General features: G+C 37.4%; 1 protein-coding gene across 2 annotated transcripts in view; it reads right to left on the bottom strand.

Moving 5' to 3' along the window:
• Positions 1-21: 21 nt before the first annotated feature.
• LOC121739777 (serine protease 33) overlaps positions 22-22,097 on the bottom strand; it is a 50,856-nt gene continuing 28,780 nt past the window's right edge. For both annotated transcript variants that reach the window (XM_042132340.1, XM_042132341.1), the window contains 5 exons: positions 7,588-7,699; positions 1,712-1,871; positions 1,170-1,263; positions 748-915; positions 22-339 (listed from right to left, as the gene is read on the bottom strand). In XM_042132340.1, the coding sequence (XP_041988274.1) occupies positions 107-339; positions 748-915; positions 1,170-1,263; positions 1,712-1,871; positions 7,588-7,699 (767 nt within the window). In that variant the 3' untranslated portion in view covers positions 22-106. The remainder of the gene's footprint in view (positions 340-747; positions 916-1,169; positions 1,264-1,711; positions 1,872-7,587; positions 7,700-22,097) is intronic.

The following is a 22,097-nucleotide window of genomic DNA, read 5'->3' as shown; positions in this document are numbered from 1 at the left end:
ACTTTGTTATTGGAACTGGCGAATGCATTTTGACTCGCTCTGATCGTATTGCGACGAACATCGGTGATTAGATAAATCAGTCTAGTCAGGCTAGCTAAAACGTTAGCTATGACAGAGTGGTAGCGTGCGATATCCAGTCCACGGTGTGGGCGACTCGGTGGTAGATGCCGGGCTGGCCGCGGCTGGCGCAGGAGTAGCCGGCGGAGACCACGCCTATGAGGTACCACCGGCCAGCTCGCTCCAGCATCAGCGGTCCACCGCTGTCCCCCTGGCAACTGTCCTTCCCCCCGCCCCGGTAGCCGGCGCATAGCATCTCAGGGTAGATCACTACGTTGATTCCTGAAATGTTTTATACAATTTTAAGTTATTTAACTTTGAATACAATTATTTATTATTTTGTTATTTTTTGGCATTGTGAAAAAAACAGGCCCTAGTATCCACAAAAAAAAAAAACAATTTTCGAACACTGTAGTGCCTGGGACTTGATTACATGTCCGTTTTATTGTACAATCATAATATTATATCAAGGTATTATTGCCACAAACTGTCCAGAGGAATGAACAGAAACTTCAGACTAACATGAGCAAGTTTTCTCGCGATGTTTTCCTTCACCTTACGAGCGTTCGTATTGGTACACGTCTCCGCCCAGAATCGAACTTGCATTCTCTCGAGAGCTAACCAAAGATCTACTCACTAGGCCACGAAAGCTCCACTCTCGGCATTGTTACTACTTCTACGAGTACCTACCATTAGCCCGATGCCAGCGCTCGCACACTCTGTTGTCCAGCACTGGCACATCGACGGCCTGCAGGGTGCGGGGTCGCAACCGGGACCCCGGCGACAGGGCTCCCCAACCTGCGGCCCAGCCGTACTGACCGAGGTACTCCGACCCCCGCTCCGGTAAGCAGATTGGTGCTGAAAAGTGAAAGAAAGTATGAAAACAATCATTTGTTAAAAAAAAAATAGAGTCGTGGACACTTCATGCCACTGCCATGCCGTTGCCTGATGCGGCAAGTATGTGACTGAGTGTAAACGCTGCAGCAGAAGTATTCAGGGCAATATTGCCGGCAGCCGAGGACCAGTAGCAGTGAGTGAATATATAAACGTCCTATTTCATTATAATGTTTAACGAAATTAAAGATATATGTGTGTTTGTGTGTATGACTTACCTATGTGTGGCATGTAGTGGACGTTTCTGTCAAGCGTCAGGACCGCGACGTCGAACCTGTCCGCCTGAGGGGTGAACTTGAATAGAGGATGCACCTGAAAATATTTACAGCTGGCATTATTGTCAAAACTTTGAGATGAGGCAGAAAATTGCATATGGACACAAATATTCCAATGTAAACTCTATGTAGGTATCACAAATTGTAAAAATGTATCCAAATTTTGGACGTTGAAAATTATAATTATTACAGAAAAGTTTAAAGCTCTAGAAACATTCCAGATAATTAATCGTTAGGTTAAATTAGGTGCAATGCTTTTCAATCAGAAGATGAAAGTACCATCAACCATATAACGAAATACAGTTATTTTTTCTTCCGTATTTCAGTACAGGCTCTACCACAAAACTACGAATTTGCATCGCATCGCATCGTATTTTTATTGTGTAGGCACCTATTTAGTTACCATTTGGTAACTACCAGTTGGTAGTTACAAAAAAGGTTACCTTAAGTCCTGACTCCTGAGGCCAAAAAGATTTACCACCTACCTTAATACTCCTAACGCCGAACGTGTAAGCGGGGAGGGGTTCTGCGGCGGAGTTGATGACGTAGTCGCCGAGCGTGACGCGGACGTGACGGGGCTGCGCGCGCGCGACGCAGTGGCCCGCCGTGACCACGTGACGACGGGATATGAGAGAGCCGCCGCACCTGCAAATGGTGGATTAGTTACTGCAGAATATTGCATTTAAGAGCTCCCATACATAACTGCGAATTCGCTTTGCATCGCAAACATTTGCAAAAAAATTCATGTTAAATATGACATTATGATGCGATGCGAATTGCGATGCGATGCCAATTCGCAGTTATGTATGTCCTAAGATTGTATTGCCTCGGAAATTCCAGTAAGCATTATGGGCCGTTTTCAGCAGGCTAGGAAGTGAGCAGGGAATTGGGCAGCGCGAGAATGTAAATACTCGCGCTGCCATGCCGCTGCCGCTGCCCGCGGTAAGTATGTAGGCTGAGTGTAAACGCTTGATAGCCTCGTTACTGCCGCAATATTCAGGGCAATATTGCCGACAGCGCGAGGGGCAGCGGCAGTGGCTGAATGTAAACGGCCCATTATGCATTTTCTGTGGGGGAATGTCTTGGGTCTTTGGTATAAAAGTGGATAAAGGAAGCAAGATTTCTACGCCGAATCACATCGTACAAAGCAGATTGATGAGACATAAAGTGAAGAAGATCGCGATGCAGAAGGTAGAAGCAGAGGGACTTCCCAGCCTATATCAGATATTGTAGGCAAATCCTATGAGAAAATCGGAGATTTGAAAGATCAGGTTGGAGCAATTACGTGTAATTAGACAGTAAGGCATCTGAAATTAAAAAATAAATTAATATGCTACTAATAGATGATATAATATTATATAGAGTCGTGTACAATGAGATGTAGATAAAATATTGCAAAGAAATAAAAAAGAAATTAAGTCGTAGATATAAGATATTTTAGGTAACTGCTCAATTATTACAAAATACAAACACACTAGAATTTCATTACAAAATATTGAAAATGAGTTATCATTATATTCGAAGGTTGTGAAAAGGCCTACACAATGAAATTGCCACAATCACATCTTGCATGAGAAATTGTAATTCATTGCAAAGTTGCGCTGAAGATGTGCTGTAAGCTTAGGGTTGCCAGCTGTTGTTTTTTATCATAAATCTATTTTTGTAGAGTTATTAAAATATATTTTAACTGTGGTTAGAAAAGCAGCAGAAATATGGAGCTATTTAGGAATAGCTGCATACTTACTTAATTCTAAGTTGCTATTTTATATTAATTGATTTAAAATAAATATCATTTATTATAATATTATAGAGTAAGGTGTGTAACGGTAGAGAAACGTGATGACTTCTTCTAGCTCAGTTCAATTAATTTAATTTACTTTATATTATATTATATTCTTGGTGAAAATAAATATTATGCAACATAATAACATACAACTTATATAGTTTAAAAAAACTTCTGGCTTAATGGCAACCCTAAATAAAAAATCGCGTGACAATTTAACGCAATAAAATGTGGGCCATGTGTTGAAAATGTTGCGGAAACCACACCGTACATGATACACTTGACTATAATAAGAGTAAAACATAAAACTAATAGTATTTCAATTTTACTCTATGTAACATTGTATTGTACGAACCTACGTCATTTGGTTGGATAATGTCAGTTCAATGAAAGTCGTAATCTCTCGGCTGGGTTTGACATAACTCAGCCAAATTTCGTAGGTCCACCATCCTTCTATGAATCATCTTCTCAGTACATCGCGATACGTTACTTGTTAGAAATAGAACTTAAATAATTACAAGAGACAATGGAAAAAAGGAAAGTACTTAATTTTTTAAGATAAAACATCCATTTAGGCATTTTAAGTAACTTGTTGTTATTTCAACTGAAAATGGTGAAAGAAAGAAAGAATACTGATTTATAGTAACAGTTATTATAAGAACGTTAATAGAGGTTAATAGGACTCCCACATACACTGGGGTCCCTAACGTAAAAAAGCGGCCAAGTGCGAGTTGGAATCGCCCATGAAGGGTTCCACAGCAGCAAATAGGCAACGTGTTTAGGAAATCAAAAAAAAAAAATATTCAATATGTACCGCACCTATTTTAATCGGCGAGGTACATATATTATTGTCGAAATTGGACAAGTAAGATGGATAGTGATGGGGATGTCCGGACCCCCAGGACACCCCCCTTATATACGCCCATGCCCACATATAACTGCGAATTCGCATCGCATCGCAAATATCTGCGACAAAACTCATATTAAAATTGACATTACGATGCAATGCGACGTGAATCCGCAGTTTTGTGGGAAAGATACACACATACATAGATAAGGAAATTGATTTATGAAATTCTCAAACTACTCAATATTATATTAGTTTTATACTTACTTCAGTATACAAATTTTATATTTCAAACCTACATAAGTCACCAAAATAAAATAAGATTTTACTAAAGACATATACGTGGGAGAGCCATGCTTCGGCACGAATGAGCCGGCTCGAACGGAGAAATACCACGTTCTCACAGAAAACCGGCGTGAAACAGCGCTTGCGCTGTGTTTCGCCGAGTGAGTGAGTTTACCGGAGGCCCAATTCCCTTCCCTATCCTCCCCTTTTCCCTCCCTTTCCCATCCCTACTCTCCCCTATCTTATTCCCTTTTAAAAGGCCGGCAACGCACCTGCAGCTCTTCTGATGCTGCGAGTGTCCATGGGCAATGGAAGTTGCTTTCCATTATGTGACCCGTTTGCTCGTTTGCCCCCTTATTTCATAAAATAAGACCCAAGAATACAAATTTTAAATACCTTGAAGTTTTTTTGTTTTTTTTTTTTTTATAAAAAGACCGAGTACTTCAATACGTAGTTAAAACTGTACAATCAACTACATGCACAATCACATGAAATAAATTCAACAAAAGGAGGAAGCCGTTGAAATAAACATGCTTACTATTCTACAGAAGAGGAATGTGCGAAAGTTTTGCTAGCAATTGAGCTAGTGAATGTAGCTAACATTTTGCTATAGCTTAAATACTGCTAAGATGCTACTGAGTTGCTAAAAGAAAAATATTACATGATCAACTATCGATTTATAAATAAGTGTAAACATTTTATTTCCTGTTAAAGCTGTTTGGGAATCACCTAAAATGAACAGAGCCCCTAGCAAGACGTTTTTATAGAATCGCCGATCACAATGCATAGGAATTGACATAACATGAGTCGAATGTTGACTTTATTTAATCGAACGCTTGAATATACGGGAGCCCTAGAACAAATTTTTACTATCATTCATTTTGATCGGTGATTCTATAAAAACATGCTGGCTAACGGCCGTTCCCAATATTTGATCTATCTCTGGTTTTGCCCTACTAGAGATAGGAATAGCTCACAATTGACATAAAATATATGTCTCTAATGTCTAATGTGAGCTATTCCTATCTCTAGTATGGCAAAACCAGAGATAGATCAAATATTGGGAATGGCCGTTAATGGCTCGTACTGCATGCTGGTTAGTTTAATAGCTACTTCCAGATACTACTTGTCATTAGGTGATTGTGAAACACTTCAAAAAAAGTTGGAGTGAAATCTCAAGGTCTCGTCATGCAGATTTCGTGTCACGAGTCCACGTGATGAGAGTCATGATTTTGGATTAACTATTAACGAAAGTTTTATTCCTAAGTCATGCTTTGTATGTTTACATTTATTTATCTGATTCGAGTATTACATTTTATTATTAACTAACTGCTCATGCATTAGAAGAGATAAAATGACGGTACAGCTATTACGATTCTACATAGTCCTATGTGGTCCTACTATTGTGATAAAACTGTCAACATGACGTCTGAAACTGTCTTCATTTTAAAATTGTTGCTGATAAACATAATATTGTATTTGACGTATTTTGAAAAAAAAGCTGAGAATCACAGTCAAATAGTTTAGCCAAGCCAACTAAAAACTTTTTTATGTTGGCGCCTTTAAGGGTCAGTGTCAATTCATACCTTTTTGTAAGTTTTGCGCTGCGTCGCATTTCAGTCAGCTTAGCTTAGCTCATAGCAATCTATGAGCTAACTCTAAAAATGTTAGCTACGATGGCAAGCTATGTTAATTTCTTAATCTGCGGTTCAAAATCCTGTAGTCACCTTTGTCAATAAAAAAATAATTAGTTTAACTGCATTTTACGACACATTCACAGAATTATCACAATCTAAGAATTTGAAAGAAGAAGAGAATCTACAAGAACGGAACTAATTTTGGAGCTACACGTGCTGTCTCTTTCGCACATTTACCTCTCTATCCAACACTGCTTCCAACCGATTAGCTCGAATATCGACATAAGCATGTTGCATCTGTAAATGTATTAGTTGGTATTAGTAAAATGTATTAGATTGTAATATACAATGTATTATTATTACAAATGGTGTGGGATGCTGGGATAATATTGAAGCGCTGAATAGTTTATCCGTAAGTTTCTTCTGAGGGTTGATTCAGACCGCAAAGCGACGCGTAGATGCATTTCTAAATTTATATGGATTTGACACATTCGCAAGATGTCTCACGCATGACGCAATTGAAATCTGTTAAATACATACAAATTTATGTCGCGCTGCGCCTCGCCTCGCCTCATCGTGTTATCGCGTTGCGGACTGAATTGACCCTAAGTCTCTGAGTATTAAGGCGTCTGGGGAGAGCTAATGCAAGAATAACACTTCTAATAGGTCAATTCAGACCGCAAGGCGACGCGTAGATGTATTTCTAGTAAATATTTTGTACTGAATTGAAATATTTCAATAATTGCGTGAGACATCTTGCTTTGTCAAACCTATACTGTACTATTAGCTCCACACTGTGCCTTTTTTGTTCATCAAGGGCATACGTTATAGCGCAGTCAACATCGCACGTGAGGCATGCCCGCGAGTCGCGACGCAATGACACTTTTCTTTCCAACGCGGGTGGATTTTGACGCATTCAATTATTGAATATGCCAAACGAAAGTTAAAAAAAAGATGATGACGAAAATTGAAGATGAAATTGCATAGTGTGGACATAGCTATAGAAATGCATCTACGCGTTGCTTTGCGGTCTGAATTGACCTTATGGCCTAGTCGTTAGTCTGCCTAGTGTAATACTAGTGCACAGACATGCACTATTCAGACAGGTTAAGTAATTAGGTACGAATACTACCAGTAGGTAGTACTCGTAGTACAATATACTTTTTACATTTGTACATCTTTTTAAAATTCGCAATCACAAACATTACTATTACATTAATATTATTACAAGACAGACATTATTTAATAAATTAATATTTTTAATTATTTTTAATTAAGTAAGTATGTTATTTTTGTTACATAATGAATATTATCCAATTGTGTTAATTTTTAATTTTATATTACATAATTGTAATTAAATTATTTTTATTAGTAGGTTAGTAAAATTAGGGCCTTTTTTAAAAATTTCACTTTTAATTAAGTATGTACAAAATTTACACAAAAATATTATATTGTATGACAGAAAATACTATCCGTATTTTAATAAATGTGGAATTCATTTAAAATTTAACTAGACGTTGCTCGCGACTTTGTGCGGAATCGTATATTATAATATTCGTTAGAATTAACGCTATTTTTGGTTAAAATATAATAAACTTTAAGTTTCCAATATCGGTACCTAAATGTAATTCAACTATAATATTGTGCTTATATAGAAATTTTCCGTCCTGGGATAACTATTTTTGAAACGGTTAGAAGTAGCATAGAACTTAGGAATTTTGCGTATTAATTATTCGCGTCTCGTCTCACAATTCTTAAAGATGATTAGAAGTTTGGTGATTGATGGGTTAATAAAATTCAAGCTATAACCTGGAGGATCCGATCCTGATGTAGGCCTGCCAAGGGAAGGTGCCGAATCCGGCGTCGTCACCGCCCACTATCCGCCGCTGCGCCGTCTGCTTGCCCGTGGCTACACCGCAGCCTGGAAATTGGAAAAATTGTATATAAGTAATGATAAAAGTCATGTAATATGTACCGTCGAAGAAATTTATTGACGACTTTGAAGAATTGAAGACCAACGTCATAATAATGGTCGAACTATGTCAACATGTAAGTCGTCATTGGTCGGCTGGATTTGACAAAAAGCAACCTAATTACGTAGGTCCGTCATCTGCCTATAGGTTCTATACAGACGGACCGCATTTCAACTGCAATCCAACCGCAAACTGCAGTTTGAATGCAGTTGACATGACTGCAATAGAACTGCAAACCAAACGCGCAGTCGGATTGCAGTTCAGTTGCAGTTGGCGTGCAGTCGTGTGAATTGCATACAGACTGCACCCAAATTGCACTGCGGGCGGGTGGGATGCCACCCGCCCGCACGCTCCGCTCTCCCGCGCATGGAATCAGTACAAACAACCTTGTTTTTCTCTCAACTTCTCTGACAGTAAAGTACAATATGATGAGTGATAGTGAATAGTTTAGAGAGAAATTATATTTTAATACCTTAGATAGAAAAGGCTCGAAACTACATAACAGGGCCGATTTAATTAAACTATTTGATACAGATATAAAATACACTAAGGGAGAAGACATTATTTTGGAAAGATATAGCCTATTTAATCAATTCTCCTCAACCACTTTTAAGTTATAACTCATAAGTCCTTTCGTAACGATCCTTCTTTTCTAACTAACATAGACAAGCAAAACAATGCTGATTACCACACTAAACTACAAAAATTATTTGCTTTCTTGGAAGTCTCGAGATTTAACTCGAGATTTATCCGTTATTATTGATGTCAAGTTCAAACTCTGTATTTACCTATTGTGATATGTTTTTAACGGTTAAGGCTATTTCGTCACAATATGTAATTTTTTCAGTGGGGTTCTCCAAATTACATTTGCAATTTTGTAATTTTTTGTGGGAATTTTTTTAATAATACGTTATTAGTTTCACTTCAATTACCAACATTTAAACGTACGTTTCTTAAGGCGTCATATCTTTCGGAAAAGTAGGTTTATTGTTCGTAATGATGAATTTATAACTGGTAAGTTACTACAGATTAATTTTATTAACAGTCCGAGAAGTGATGTTGAAAACAAATGCCCTTCATGTCTTAATACTCTTAACCGATCAAAAATTAAGAAAGAGCTAGTAGTTAGAGTTTCTGACGCACTTAGAGACTAACATTAAAAATTAAATGAAGATTTTGAGATAAGCTCTATACATTATAATATTATATCAAATTGTTTATTAAATTGAAGCTTAATCATCATTAAGCTCGGCCGCATATTATCCGAATTTCTGATCAGAAAAATTCGGACGCCCCGTCCCGCTCATACATTTGGCACGTCAGAATTCTTATAGTATGCGGGGTCCATTACAAAATATATGGACAGAGTACGCCCGCGCGCCGGCGTCCGAATTTTTCCGATCAAAATTTCGGATAATGTGCGGCCGGGCTATATGTCTATGTGCGTCCGTTAGTATTTAACATTAGTATTATAGTATCAGAAGCAGCGCTACCATCAATGAATTTCGGTACTGAACTGTCATGAAGTGCATTGAAGCACTTCACAGTGATGAACACAGTGCACATCCAGCGTTGAAATCCAGTGACGCTACAGCTGTACGATGTACCAATATTCTGTTGGTAGAATCCAACGGCCTTTTTAACCGACTTCAAAAGGTTATCAATTCGTCGCGTATGTATGTAATATTTCCAGAACTGCCCAATTTTCGTATAATAGTTTAGTCTATATCAGCGTCTGAACAAATGTGCCAAATTTCAAAAGTGTGTATTATGTACTATGTATGTATGTTTTTATGTTTGTGTTCGCAAATCTTCGGAACAAAAATTCCGATTTGAGTAATTCTTTTCTTGTTGTACTAGGTATTGTTCAACTTAGAGAATACTGCAAGTTTCATCAAAATCGGTTTAGTGGTTTTTGAGACAGAGAATTTTAACTCTCAATTACGTAAAATTATGAAGTCGGTTGTATCATTTTATAATACTATTATTGCTTCTAAATTCTACGAAACCAATAATTAATATTGCCAGTCATAATGACCTCGATACATAAACGCACTGCAGTAATATTTATCAATGCGAATCGATACTGGAAAATCGTTTCTTCATTCTTAAGAGGAGTCCACACCGCCGTTTTTCCATACAAACGCTGTCCCCTGTTTCCTGCCTGGATAATGCCGGTAGAGTTATGATTTTTTTCCTGAATATCTATGGCCACTATTAGCATGTCCCTATGTTTTTTTTTTTTCATAATTTTATTAAGATAAGAACGTCCAAAAACCCAAAAAAAAGGCAAGATTTTCCTCTGTGTTCAAACACCCAGAAAACAAAACTGGCTCAAATATACAAAAAAAATAAAACATAGAAACACAGCTCAAGCCTTGTTTTAAATCCTAATAAAAAAAGTACTTAAATCGGTTAAGTTTTGGAGAAGGAATCAGCGGACAACGAATCGAAGATTTTCTGTTCTTTTATTAGAACTTTTGTCGTGTTGTCTCTATCGCGCTCTGCGGTGGGAGACTTGAGATTAGTGAGACAGCAATACATTTTTAAATACCTATTTTCAATTTCTCTCGCCCCTGGTGTATCCTCTTAATCATCAATATTACAATCAAAATTAATAAACTCATGCATAGATATGCAAAAATATTTATTTCGATCGTATCATTTTGAAGTGCTATAATTTATTTATTTTGATTGTATCATTTTGAAGGCGGATGTGAGTTCAATTGTATTCTATTATTAAGATGAAAGCGAGTTAAGGCTCTGATCGGCGCGAGGATATTATTTACAAAGTGTAAGGCAGTGTAAATTACACTGCAATTGTTACACACAATGCAGAGTGAATTGATTGTTTCGTTACAATCGTAACCATTATTTTACTTGCGAAGTTATTTTAAACTTTTCAGCTGACAGCTAATAAAGTAGGTTAGTATAATATTCTAAACAATGAAAATGAATCGCTAAATGTGCGATTCATTCTTTTATGTTCATTAGATCGCTAAAATAAGCACTAATCTCTAGAACTAAAAAACAAAAATATATATGTAGTAAGTATAGAATTGTCATTTTAGTTTAGTTAGTTTAGTATGTGACGACATGATGTCCGTTGGGCCCACTATCTGAACATAATATATTATATATTTTAAAGATGCATAAAAACGTTAAAATAGGTATTTATTTTTTTAGTATTTTACGCTTTTCACTGAACTAAAATCTCATTCTACTTGAATTTAACGTGGGAGAGCCATGCTTCGGCACGAATGGGCCGGCTCGACCGGATAAATACCACGTTCTCACAGAAAACCGGCGTGAAACAGCGCTTGCGCTGTGTTTCGCCGAGTGAGTGAGTTTACCGGAGGCCCAATCCCCTACCCTATTCCCTTCCCTTCTCTACTCTCCCCTATTCCCTTCCCTTTCCTTCCTTACCCTCCCCTATTACCCTAATCCCTCTTTAAAGGCCGGCAACGCATTTGTAGCTCTTCTGATGCTGCGAGTGTCCATGGGCGACGGAAGTTGCTTTCCATCAGGTGACCCGTTTGCTCGTTTGCCCCTTTATTTCATTAAAAAAAAAATACTCTCTAACAAAGTGTAATTAAAAAAAACTAAAATAATTGTAGAATTCTGTAAAGGTTTAATTAGTCTAATACTCTAAATGCCATAATGTTGTTTAGTATTTAGGACTCATCGGTGTAACACTCTGAACATGACTTGCATTTCAAACAATACTGTAGGATTACGTTTGTGTTCACTCTTCGTAATGTTTCAATTAATGATGGATGGATAAAAGGAGACGTGAATAGATTGATGGATGGATTTTTGAGTATACAGAAAATAGACAAACAAGTAGTATCTGTGTAACCAGGGCTAGATCACAAGCAGACGCATCGATTTTGATTAAACTTTTCTGAATTATTTATTCATATTGAATCAGAATCATTTTATTCAGGAAATTGTTACGGTGTTATTTAATTTATAATTAACATAATTACTAAATCACAACGTCAGCCATTAAGGGCGTAGAAATATCAACAATCATATAAAATATACAAGTAGCTGGACCTCCTAATGGTAGAGTTTAGATTTCAAATGTTGAATATGAAAGCATATTAAAATGTGTAACACATTTATAATTTATTATTTATATGATAAATGAATTATAATTTGCGTATGTTCGGCTTTCTAGACTTCCACCCTCAATCCATGATGGTACTAACCGCGGTTTAGCCGCAGTCGAGAAAGTTAATACAATTGATATTATGGACGATATTATGAGTAGATACCTACTTATTTACAAGTATGTTTTAGCGTTGTTCGTGGCGGCCGAAAAGTAAGATCTTCCGACCGAGAGAGATAGCATGCTCGGTCAGGCCGAAGCCCACTGTCGTCATTTCAGATGTTGTATATATCTTGCAGTTCTCCGAAACTTCGATAGCGCGATGCAGGATTGTTAGGTGAATTATGGGTACCGCCACAATGTTAAATGGGCTTGTTTCGCCTCTTCCTGATAAAGTTCCGGATAGGCTATCCACAACTTTTTTGACAGATTCTCCATACTCTATCTGCAATCTTGATCTGCAATTTCACATTTGCCCGTGGTTGCCTGGAAGAGATTGCTACCTAGTAATAGGCCGCCATTGTATACGACACAGCAGTAGTCTGTCGCGGGCAGACACAGCGAGATGCTATAATACTGGCGACCGCTGCGGTCGCAGAAGTGGTGCGCCGCATACGCGCCCTGGGACTCGAGGTCGCCCTGGAAAAATCCGAGGCAACCTGCTTCCATGGACCGCGGAATGCGCCGCCAGTGGGTGCTGCTGTGATCGTGGGAGGTACGCGAATTGCAGTACGTCAGTCCATGACTTATTTAGGTCTTGTGTTGGACAGCCGGTGGTCTTTTAAAGAGCACTTTCGATGTTTGTCGGAGAAAGTCTCGAATACTGCCGGAGGACTTGCGAGGCTGCTCCCTAACTTGGGAGGACCCAGCCTAAAATGTCGAAACTTGTACATGGGCATAGTGCGTTCAATGTGCATGTACGGAGCACCAATATGGGCCGAACACCTAGCGTCAAAATGCAGACAGATCTTGGTCAGACTGCAACGCACACTGGCCATCAGAGCGGTAAGAGGATACCGCACGATCTCGAAAGACGCAGCATGTGTCCTCGCAGGCAGCGTCCCTTGGGACATCGAAGCCAAATCGTTGGCCGATATCTACTGGCGTTGCCAGGCTGAGCGTGAGGCAGGCTATATTCCGCCGCCAGATCACATAAGACGGTGGAGAAATCAAGCGAAAGACCACGCGTTTGAGCAGTGGCTTGCGCCTCTGAACGAGTCCACAGTTAGTGTCGACCTACTAGCTGCTATGCGTCCCGTACTGAGGGAGTGGGCTAACAGAGAAGGCGGTGCTCTAACTTACCGCCTCACACAGGTACTGACTGGACATGGGTGTTTCGGTCGGTACCTGTGCGACATCGCCAGACGTGAGCAAACAACAGCCTGCCACCATTGCGACGACGAACGGGACACGGCACAGCACACCTTGCTGGCCTGTCCCGCATGGACCGAACAAAGAGCCTCTGCAAGCCGCCGTTGGAGATGATATCTCGCTGCCAGTGATCGTACGTGCGATGCTGAGCAGCGAAAATTCCTGGAGAGCCGTCGCGACATTTGCCGAGGAGGTGATGTCAGCGAAAGAGGAGTCAGAGCGTAGGCGCGAGGCGGTGTCACTCGATCCTTGGAGGAGGCCAAGGCGTAGGCAAAGGGTCAGACATGGCCCCGACGTCCCGATTTAGCTGGGGAGCTCGAGGTGACGGCGTGGAGACGCCGTCGCCTAACATCACCGAGGCCCCGAGTTGGCCGCGATGCGCTAAGTTCCGCGCATCGCGTCATAGTGACAATGTGGACCTAACAGCCATGCACTGAAGCCTTTAGAGGCATCCGCTGGCAGAGTCGCGGTTGTGTATTCCGCGTATCCCGTGGCTCTGCCTTAAGCGGAAGAGCAGGAACACCGTTGGGGTTTTAGTGGGTATGCCCGGGCGCGGCCCTCCGCCCCCAGGGAGTCCCACATACCCCGGTAGCCCTCCCCAGACTGCCGGGGATGCGTAAACGCATTTCCCCAACGAAAAAAAAAAGGCCGTCATTGTGTCACTTGAATATTTTGCCTTTTTCTTGTATTCCTAGTCGTATCCTTATAAATGTCATCATGTCATAAATGTCAATAAAGTCATTCATTCATTCATTCGATCTGTCAAGTTAAGTGGTAGATAGCCTATCCGATTTTTATATTTTATTCGTAGCTTGATCTGTTAGAGACCAGGCCATATTGAAATCGTGTTCCACTGGTAAGACAAGTGTCCCGTATAACTAGCTAAAAGCCGAGCTTTGTGAGGGCTCGTGTCGTCACACCTTGACTGACTGATGATAACACATCTTTAACATCTAATATATAAAATTCTCGTGTCACAATGTTAGATAGCGTACTCCTCCGAAACGGCTTTACTGATTTTAACCCAATTTTATGTGCATATTCAGTGGGTCTGAAAATCGGCTACTGGGTACTTTTTATTTTGATAAGTGCATTTGTTGAATAAATAATAGGAAATTATTACAACGCGAGACTGACGGCGACCATTGTTTGTGCGACGGGATAGCGATGGACTTTGCCATGGTGACATACTTATTTAGTCACTTCAATAAAATAATGTGGGCGAAATAATTTATATGGCAATGAAAAACGTTTGCCAGGACAGCTAGTATAAATATAAATTACTTACTTATAAAGCACAAATCAATAGGCGTGATATTTTATCCGTAAATTGAACTATAAAATGTTCAGTTTGTGCAGGGATATACTAGGGCTCGCTTCGTTCGCCCTGGGCCTGTAGACAAGTGGCAAAGCACTAACGCTAACGCTAACGCTAGCGCTACAAAATGTATGCGATTTGATATAATAAGTCATCGCTTCGCTAGCGAATACTAATGTCAAATTAAAAATAAACACGTTAGCGTTTTGCGACTTGTCTACGGGGGCTGATAATGACAAGTCAAGATCGCTGGCCAGTATTGCTTAAAATATATTATGATGTGCACTGTTTACGCCTAATGTTCGCCATAACACGATGGTTACGTAGCCGCTATTGCCATATAATAACCATCTTTATCTTAAACAGCCTGAGTAGAGCATTTTTGCGTGTGTTTTGTAGAGCATCATGCGTGGAGTAATATGTATTGTCTGTTTGGTTGAGTGCGCTAAGCTCGGGAAATAAAGACAACTTGCCAGTCACTTCATTCGCACGGAAATTTGTTTGTCTCGATTAGGGAATATTATGATTCGAATATATTTGAATATTTATTTAAATATATTCGAAAATAATTATATTTATAATTACGGTCTTACCTACCTACTCTTACCACAAAAGATTAAACATCGGTTGAACAGTTGTTTTAAGACCATTATGCACTGATTTTTTTCAAATCGACTGTTCAACAGGTGTTTAAATCTTTTGTAGTAAGATCGTTAATGTTTTAAATCTTGCGTATTTACTATTTATACTCGTACTACTACCGTTCAGCGGTTTTGAAGTAAAGAGGTAACAAACAGACCTTCAGGATGAGATACAGATTAATAGAGAGACACAATTTTGTAATAAGTATTAAATAGTATTGATAGATAATCTACACTAATCTATACATATTATTATAAAACAAAGTCGCTTTTTTTCCCTCATGTCTTTGTTTCGACTTGGATCCGATTTTGCTTAAATTTAGCATGGAGATACTTTGAGTCCCGGAAACGACATAGGATACTTTTAGTCACGGAAAAAGGTACGGTTCCCGCGCGATAAACGAACTTTGGCAAAACGGAATTGCGGGCGTCATCTAGTATTGTATAAACTACTAGAGAGACTTGTATAGTAACAACGGTCGTGTTGCCGTCGCTCATCGTAATTTAACGGTAGTTGACGGTGCGTGTTACCACCAGGAAAGTTGTCACAGCAGTCACGATCACTGACATAATATATACCCTTATTAAAATACACAATATACATACTACTTACTTATATTATAGTGAGAAATGTATAAATCTGACAAAGGACTTACAATCTAAATCGGAACAGCGTTGTAAGCGTGAAAAGGGAAGAAACTTGTCACACTAATTCGCTGAAAGGATTTCGGTGACAATATGTATCTTTTCAGTTCCGGGAAAAGGATATAGGATGGTTTTGGAACGAAGTTCCTTATCGCACGTTCGGCGTAGGTAAAGGAGGCTAGACAGAACGATATTTGACCTCGACACTTTTTTATTAATACCTGCATGGTAGGGGCAGAGGGCGTTCATAGTATTCCTGTGCGTCAACTAGATGGCGTTTTTTTGAGAATAAGCAGCGACGCGTTGTTAGTATTCCTGGGCGTCAAATGGCGTTTTTTAATAATTTTTTGAGTGTTTAATATGTATAAAGGTTTTTTGAACATAAGAAATAACTTCGTTCCATTCGGGTGTCCCTTGACACCTCTCAAGTTTTTTACCCGTATGATAATTTATTTGTGCGCATTAAAAATCTGTTATGTTATTTATTTGCAAACATTCCTTAAATGTAAATCCCCAAGCGAATTGTTTATTAAATCACAGTAAAAATCGCAAAAGGAAATTATGCAGACATTAAGCCTTCCGCTGTTATATAACGTGCAATTAGTGATATTATACAGTAAATCTGTAGATTATTTAAATAAGTATTCAAAATAAGTAATGTGTTTGCTGGTGACTCCATCCGGTAGCCCACAGCGAAATTTCTCACGCTCACATAAACAAAACTGCCGACTTAATAATATGATTATTTTTATTTATTTATTTATTTAGCCTCGTTTATTCCTTAATTATTACAATATGCATACATGATAGTATTATAAAATTACAGTGTTTTATTTGTTTTAATACATTTTCTAATTAAGTATTTACGAACAATTCAAATATTATTAGGAAAAAAAAATTTAAACATTATATTATTGATTAATACTATCATTCATTAATTTATTAAATTATTAGATTATTAGTTGTTAAGGAACTCTCTACGAGAATAGGCCTCCTCCATACTTTGCCATGCATCTCTATCATTTGTCTTAAATCATCCAGTCTTTTCCGGCTATTTTTATTATATCGTCCATCCATCTTGTTCTTGGTCTTCCTTTCTTTCGTTTGTATTGTGGCCCTATCCAGTTAGTTATTTTGTATGTCCATTTCTGTTTATTCATCCGCGCTATATGTCCTGCCCATTTCCACTTTAGTTTTTGACAATGTTCTAATGCATCAATAACGTTTGTTATTTCTCTAATATCTGAGTTTCGTTTTCTGTCCCTTCTTTTTATATTTAAAATACTGCGTTCCATGGATCTTTGCCAAATTTGTATTTTATTTTTTATAGAATTATCATATATCCAGGTTTGACTACCGTACGAGATACATGGAAGTAAGCAGGAGTCTAGTACTTTCTTCTTGAGAGATATAGGCATATTTGATTTTAGAACCTCTTTGTAGCTCCAAAACTTGTTCCATGTGATGTTGATTCTTCTTGTTACTTCATCTAGCTGTCGAGACTTAGAGAAAGGTATTTGTTTTCCTAGATAGACATATTCTTGTACATAGTCCAGTTGGGTATCATTTACTCTTATCGGCAATAACTTACCCTGGTTAACTATAATATAGTTAATCAGGGTAAGTTCGGATACACCTTCGGATACCGTCTATATTATAGGCGGTCACACAAAAAGCTACAATTATAAATATGTAGAGTTTTATCTCATATTTTTACTTTTTAGACCTCAAAGTTATTTTCCTTTTTAAAAAGGCAACACCATTATGCTGACTATACTGACTTACTCTTAAAAATCTGATGAGTAACGTGATATGCTCATGGTCTGTTTTCTGAGTTACAATTACCTACGTGCAGTTGTCCTTTGTGCAACATATTTTAACTGTTTTTGTACCTTTCTAAACTCTTTGTGCATTACCGTACATTTTTAATAATACTAGCTGTCCTGGCAAACTTTTATTTGCCATTTATAGTATTTTGCCCGTATTATTTTATTGAAGTGACTAAATAAGTATGTCACCATGGCAACGTCCATCGCTATCCCGTCGCACAAACAATGGTCGCCGTCAGTCTCGAGTTGTAATAATTTACTATTATTTATTCAACAAATGCACTTATCAATATAAAAAGTACCCAGTAGCCGATTCTCAGACCCCTGAATATGCATATAAAATTTGGTTAAAATCAGTAAAGCCGTTTCGGAGGAGTACGCGGCCTAACATTGTGACACGAGAATTTTATATATTAGATGTAAAAACAATGTTTAGACAATTAAGATCAAATTTAAATTGTAAATTGCTTTGTACAAATCTGTGGGTGTGTCGGTTTGAGTAACGCTTCCTTCGCGTGATAACTGATATCAGATACCTTGGATTATTACAGGACCGTAACCTCAAAACCTATATTTTAAACCTAATAACATACCGGAAAAATATAGCAATAAGTTTATAATACTTATTTGTTTCTTATTCTAAAGATACCATTAGTCTAATAGTATCTAAAAGTTTTTTAAAGTCAGCATTAACTTAAGTTATTGCTGACTTTAAAAATATCGCTTATGAGCGATACGAAAAGTGAGCTATTATGAGAAGGTATATTATCGATTGAGGAACCTAATCAACGATTGCTTTTTGGTACTTTAAATTATTATATTGTTATGATTTTACGCACTCTTTGGACTTTTTTCCTGTAGGTACTATGTATAATGTATATACATAATTAATATATTTCATAAAATATCTATACTAATATTATAAATGCGAAAATGTGTTTGTCTGTCTGTTACCTCCTCACACTCGATTCCTAAACTGCTGAACCGATTTTGCTGAAATTTGGTATGGAGATCTTTGTCATTGAGTGTCCCAGGAACGGACATAGGATAATTGTATCCCGGAAAAATATACAATTCCTGCACGATGCACGAATTTTTTCGCAACGGAGTTCATCGACATCTAGTATACAGTATCCCTAGACTCAGGCAAAGCTTTTACAAATACTAAAGAGAAATGGACATATATGATGTATAGTATGTAAACTCATTTCCTTCGTATTTAATTGCAATATTGCTAATAAATCAACACTTGAATTCTAAAGGATATCCGTTGATTAGACCCCATCTATCCTCGCGACATTATAATATATTGTTTTGTTATGCTAAAACGAATAACACACGTAATAAAACTGATTTTATGTGTTCCTTTATATTTCCGGTGATGATACGAAAACTATTGTAAAATATCCGAAACGATGGGTAGGTAAGACCCAAGAAATTGGCATTTAAGGCCTTATCTAATACTAGATGTCCCGCGCGGCTTCGCCCGCGTAAATTAGGAATTTTACAGAAACCGTACATTTTCCCATAAAAAATATTTCCCCCGTTTTTCCCACATTTTCCTGAGTTTCTTCGGTCGTATTAGTCTTAGCGTGATAATATAATATAGCCTATAGTCTTACTCGATAAATGATCTATCTAACACTGAGATAAGTTTTTAAATCGGACCTGTAGTTCCTGAGATTGACGCGTTCAAGCAAACATACTCTTCAGGTTTATAATATTAGGTAGGTATAGATTTTTTTTAATTATCGCTTGACAAACTCGAGTCTCGATCTAAAAGACTATGAAATGGTTTAAAATATGGTAGTGATGATAATGATGATGAATGTAATTTGCATAGTAGCATATGGTTCCTGTTCTTAAAACAACGCCGAAACTCCCAAACTTGTATCTATAAAGAATCAGGAGTTCTCTCAACACCTTCCGAACCACGGTATACCAGGTATATAGGTACCGAATCTTATGTAGGTGGCTCAACTCTACTGACCCTAACTTCAACAAATTCTACATACCAGTAAATATTCGCCGTTTCTCTACTGTTGTGGAGGTGATGCGAATATTTAGTTTCTGATCTGAAGTTAGTAACGAAACAGCCGAGCTATACATATTATTTACTGATATAATTTAGACTTTGTTTAAGTCCGGGTCAGTATAGTTAGGCCGTCTACTTTCAGAAGCTTGGCTCTACATAAGATCTCGTATCTTTTTCACAGGGTAAATTACCATAATTGTATAGGTAGAGGTAAATTACCACCGAATGTGGTCTTCTCGGCAACATTTTACAAGATATGTTTTTGGTTGGATTCCAATACTTTTTGTAAGTTGGTTCTTGTAAGTACTTATTTAAAGGTTTTTTAGTTACCATCTACACTCTACAGTCCCTTGTAAACTCTTATGTCCTAATTCTTAAAATTGGTGAAAGTCACAATAATATATAAAACTCTACCCCCCATTTCAGGGTATGGCGAGCGAACATTATAAGTTTTTTTGTTGGTTGTATACTAAACTTAGTTAACATACCAAATTTCAGCTTTCTAGCATTTCAGGAAGTAGAGAAACATTTTGATGATCATCAGTGTGTCAGTGAGTCAGTATGTCAGTGACGAAATCGGTGTATTTCAGATATCAACAAAATCTACAGTATTAGAGCTATTTAATTGAGACTTTGTATGTTTAATTAACCTATTATTGACATCATAATATTCTGAGAATATGAACTATCTGTTACATCGGAAACCAACTCTATGAGGGTTCAAAAAACGACGAAACACGTCGAGAAAAGGTAGGTACACTACCGTGCACCCAGATAATTTAAATTTGATATTAAACACTCAATAATATGTAATAGTGCGTAGTGAACAATCAACAAAGGTAAGTAGGCAACACGTTACATAACATAGGAAGCCGACGTTATGCATATAAATCAATACAACTTTTTAATATTTATTCCAGGCGCCATCTTGGCCTTGACAGAACGGCCTTGAATTTTAAATAAATTAATTATTGACCTACTGATACCATTCCTCTTCTAGTATCGAAATATAATTGACGCTAGCCATAATTCAGTTTCTTCTAGTCCTAAATAAACCTAAAAGAATAACTTTGTTAGTTTGTTTTTAACGCCTTTACACATATTTACACAATTGAAAATAAATGGGGTTCTATAAAATATATTTCATACCAATTAAAATTATTAATACAGTACATAAGTTTTGTTTACATGTTGCATACCTACTAATAAATGTGAAAGTGTGTCTATCTGTCTGTCTGTTACCTCTTCACGCCCGAACCGCTGAACCGATTTTGATGTTGGTATGGAGATACTTTGAGTCCTGGGAAAGTGCATAAAATACTTTTTGTCCCGGAAAAATGTACGGTTCCCGCGCGATAAATGAATTTTGGCGCAACGGAGTTGCGGGCGTCATTTAGTTGGAAATAAATGGGGTTCTATGAAATATCTTTCACATAAAATAAAATAAATAAATTATATTTTAGTACTAAAGTTTTATTTACTTATAATTTATAATTATTGTACTTTAAATAACAAATTACAGCTACTAATGTATAGAAAAGAGAATACTAAAAGATATCTTGGACTCTTAGACTTTTCAACCACCAAAGTTTCTCCCCTACTCCATGTAACTTTACAACTTATAAGTACGAGGGTTGACCGTATAAAACCACTGAAAATCCCAGGCCGTAACCTGCATATTTACTTTCCAGATGTATGTCGTAATCTGCCAATAAGTTGGCCAAACATCTAGCTGGCCAACTTTCTACATGACATAATGTATTACATGACTTACTTAATATATTTTGTATACGCAGCACGTATATAAACACGGTGAAGTGTGTCGGTGTGTCTGTTTGTCGAGTATCAACCGTTTTAATTGGGTTAATCTCGTAACCTTGTTTTAGAACAGTTTTCGGAAATTTTAAAAAAGTTTTTTAAAACTGCATCTTTTAGCGTCATCTGGTGATCTTAGGATGAATATTGACATTTATTTATATATTTTTTTAATATAACATTTATTACATTTATTTATCATATTATAAATAGCGAATGATACAAGTTTAAAATCGTTTATGGAAAGTGCATCGAAGGAAGCAAATTTTCGCAACCTAACCTATCAACTTGATATCGATTTAATATTATTATGAAAAACTTGTGAAAAAATTGCGAAGTGAACGCGCCTTAATAAAAAAAATGTACAATTACGTCAAGAATTTAGTTTAAAAACTCATATTAATAAATAAAAATCGTGTTAATGTTAAACATGGATTTCACCAAGAATCACAACCAACCTACAGATAGCGCTGTAGTAAATACATTCTCAATAATAAAGTGACATCATATCGATAGTTATTAACATAAAACAATTAAGTCAAGAGTGAATCCCACACATCCTTCACTCTCACGACCAA

This window comes from Aricia agestis, chromosome 2 (assembly GCF_905147365.1).
Source record: "Aricia agestis chromosome 2, ilAriAges1.1, whole genome shotgun sequence".
Classification (NCBI taxonomy): domain Eukaryota; kingdom Metazoa; phylum Arthropoda; class Insecta; order Lepidoptera; family Lycaenidae; genus Aricia; species Aricia agestis.
Note: the sequence above shows the minus strand (reverse complement) of the source record. Positions and strands in the feature narration are given on the sequence as shown.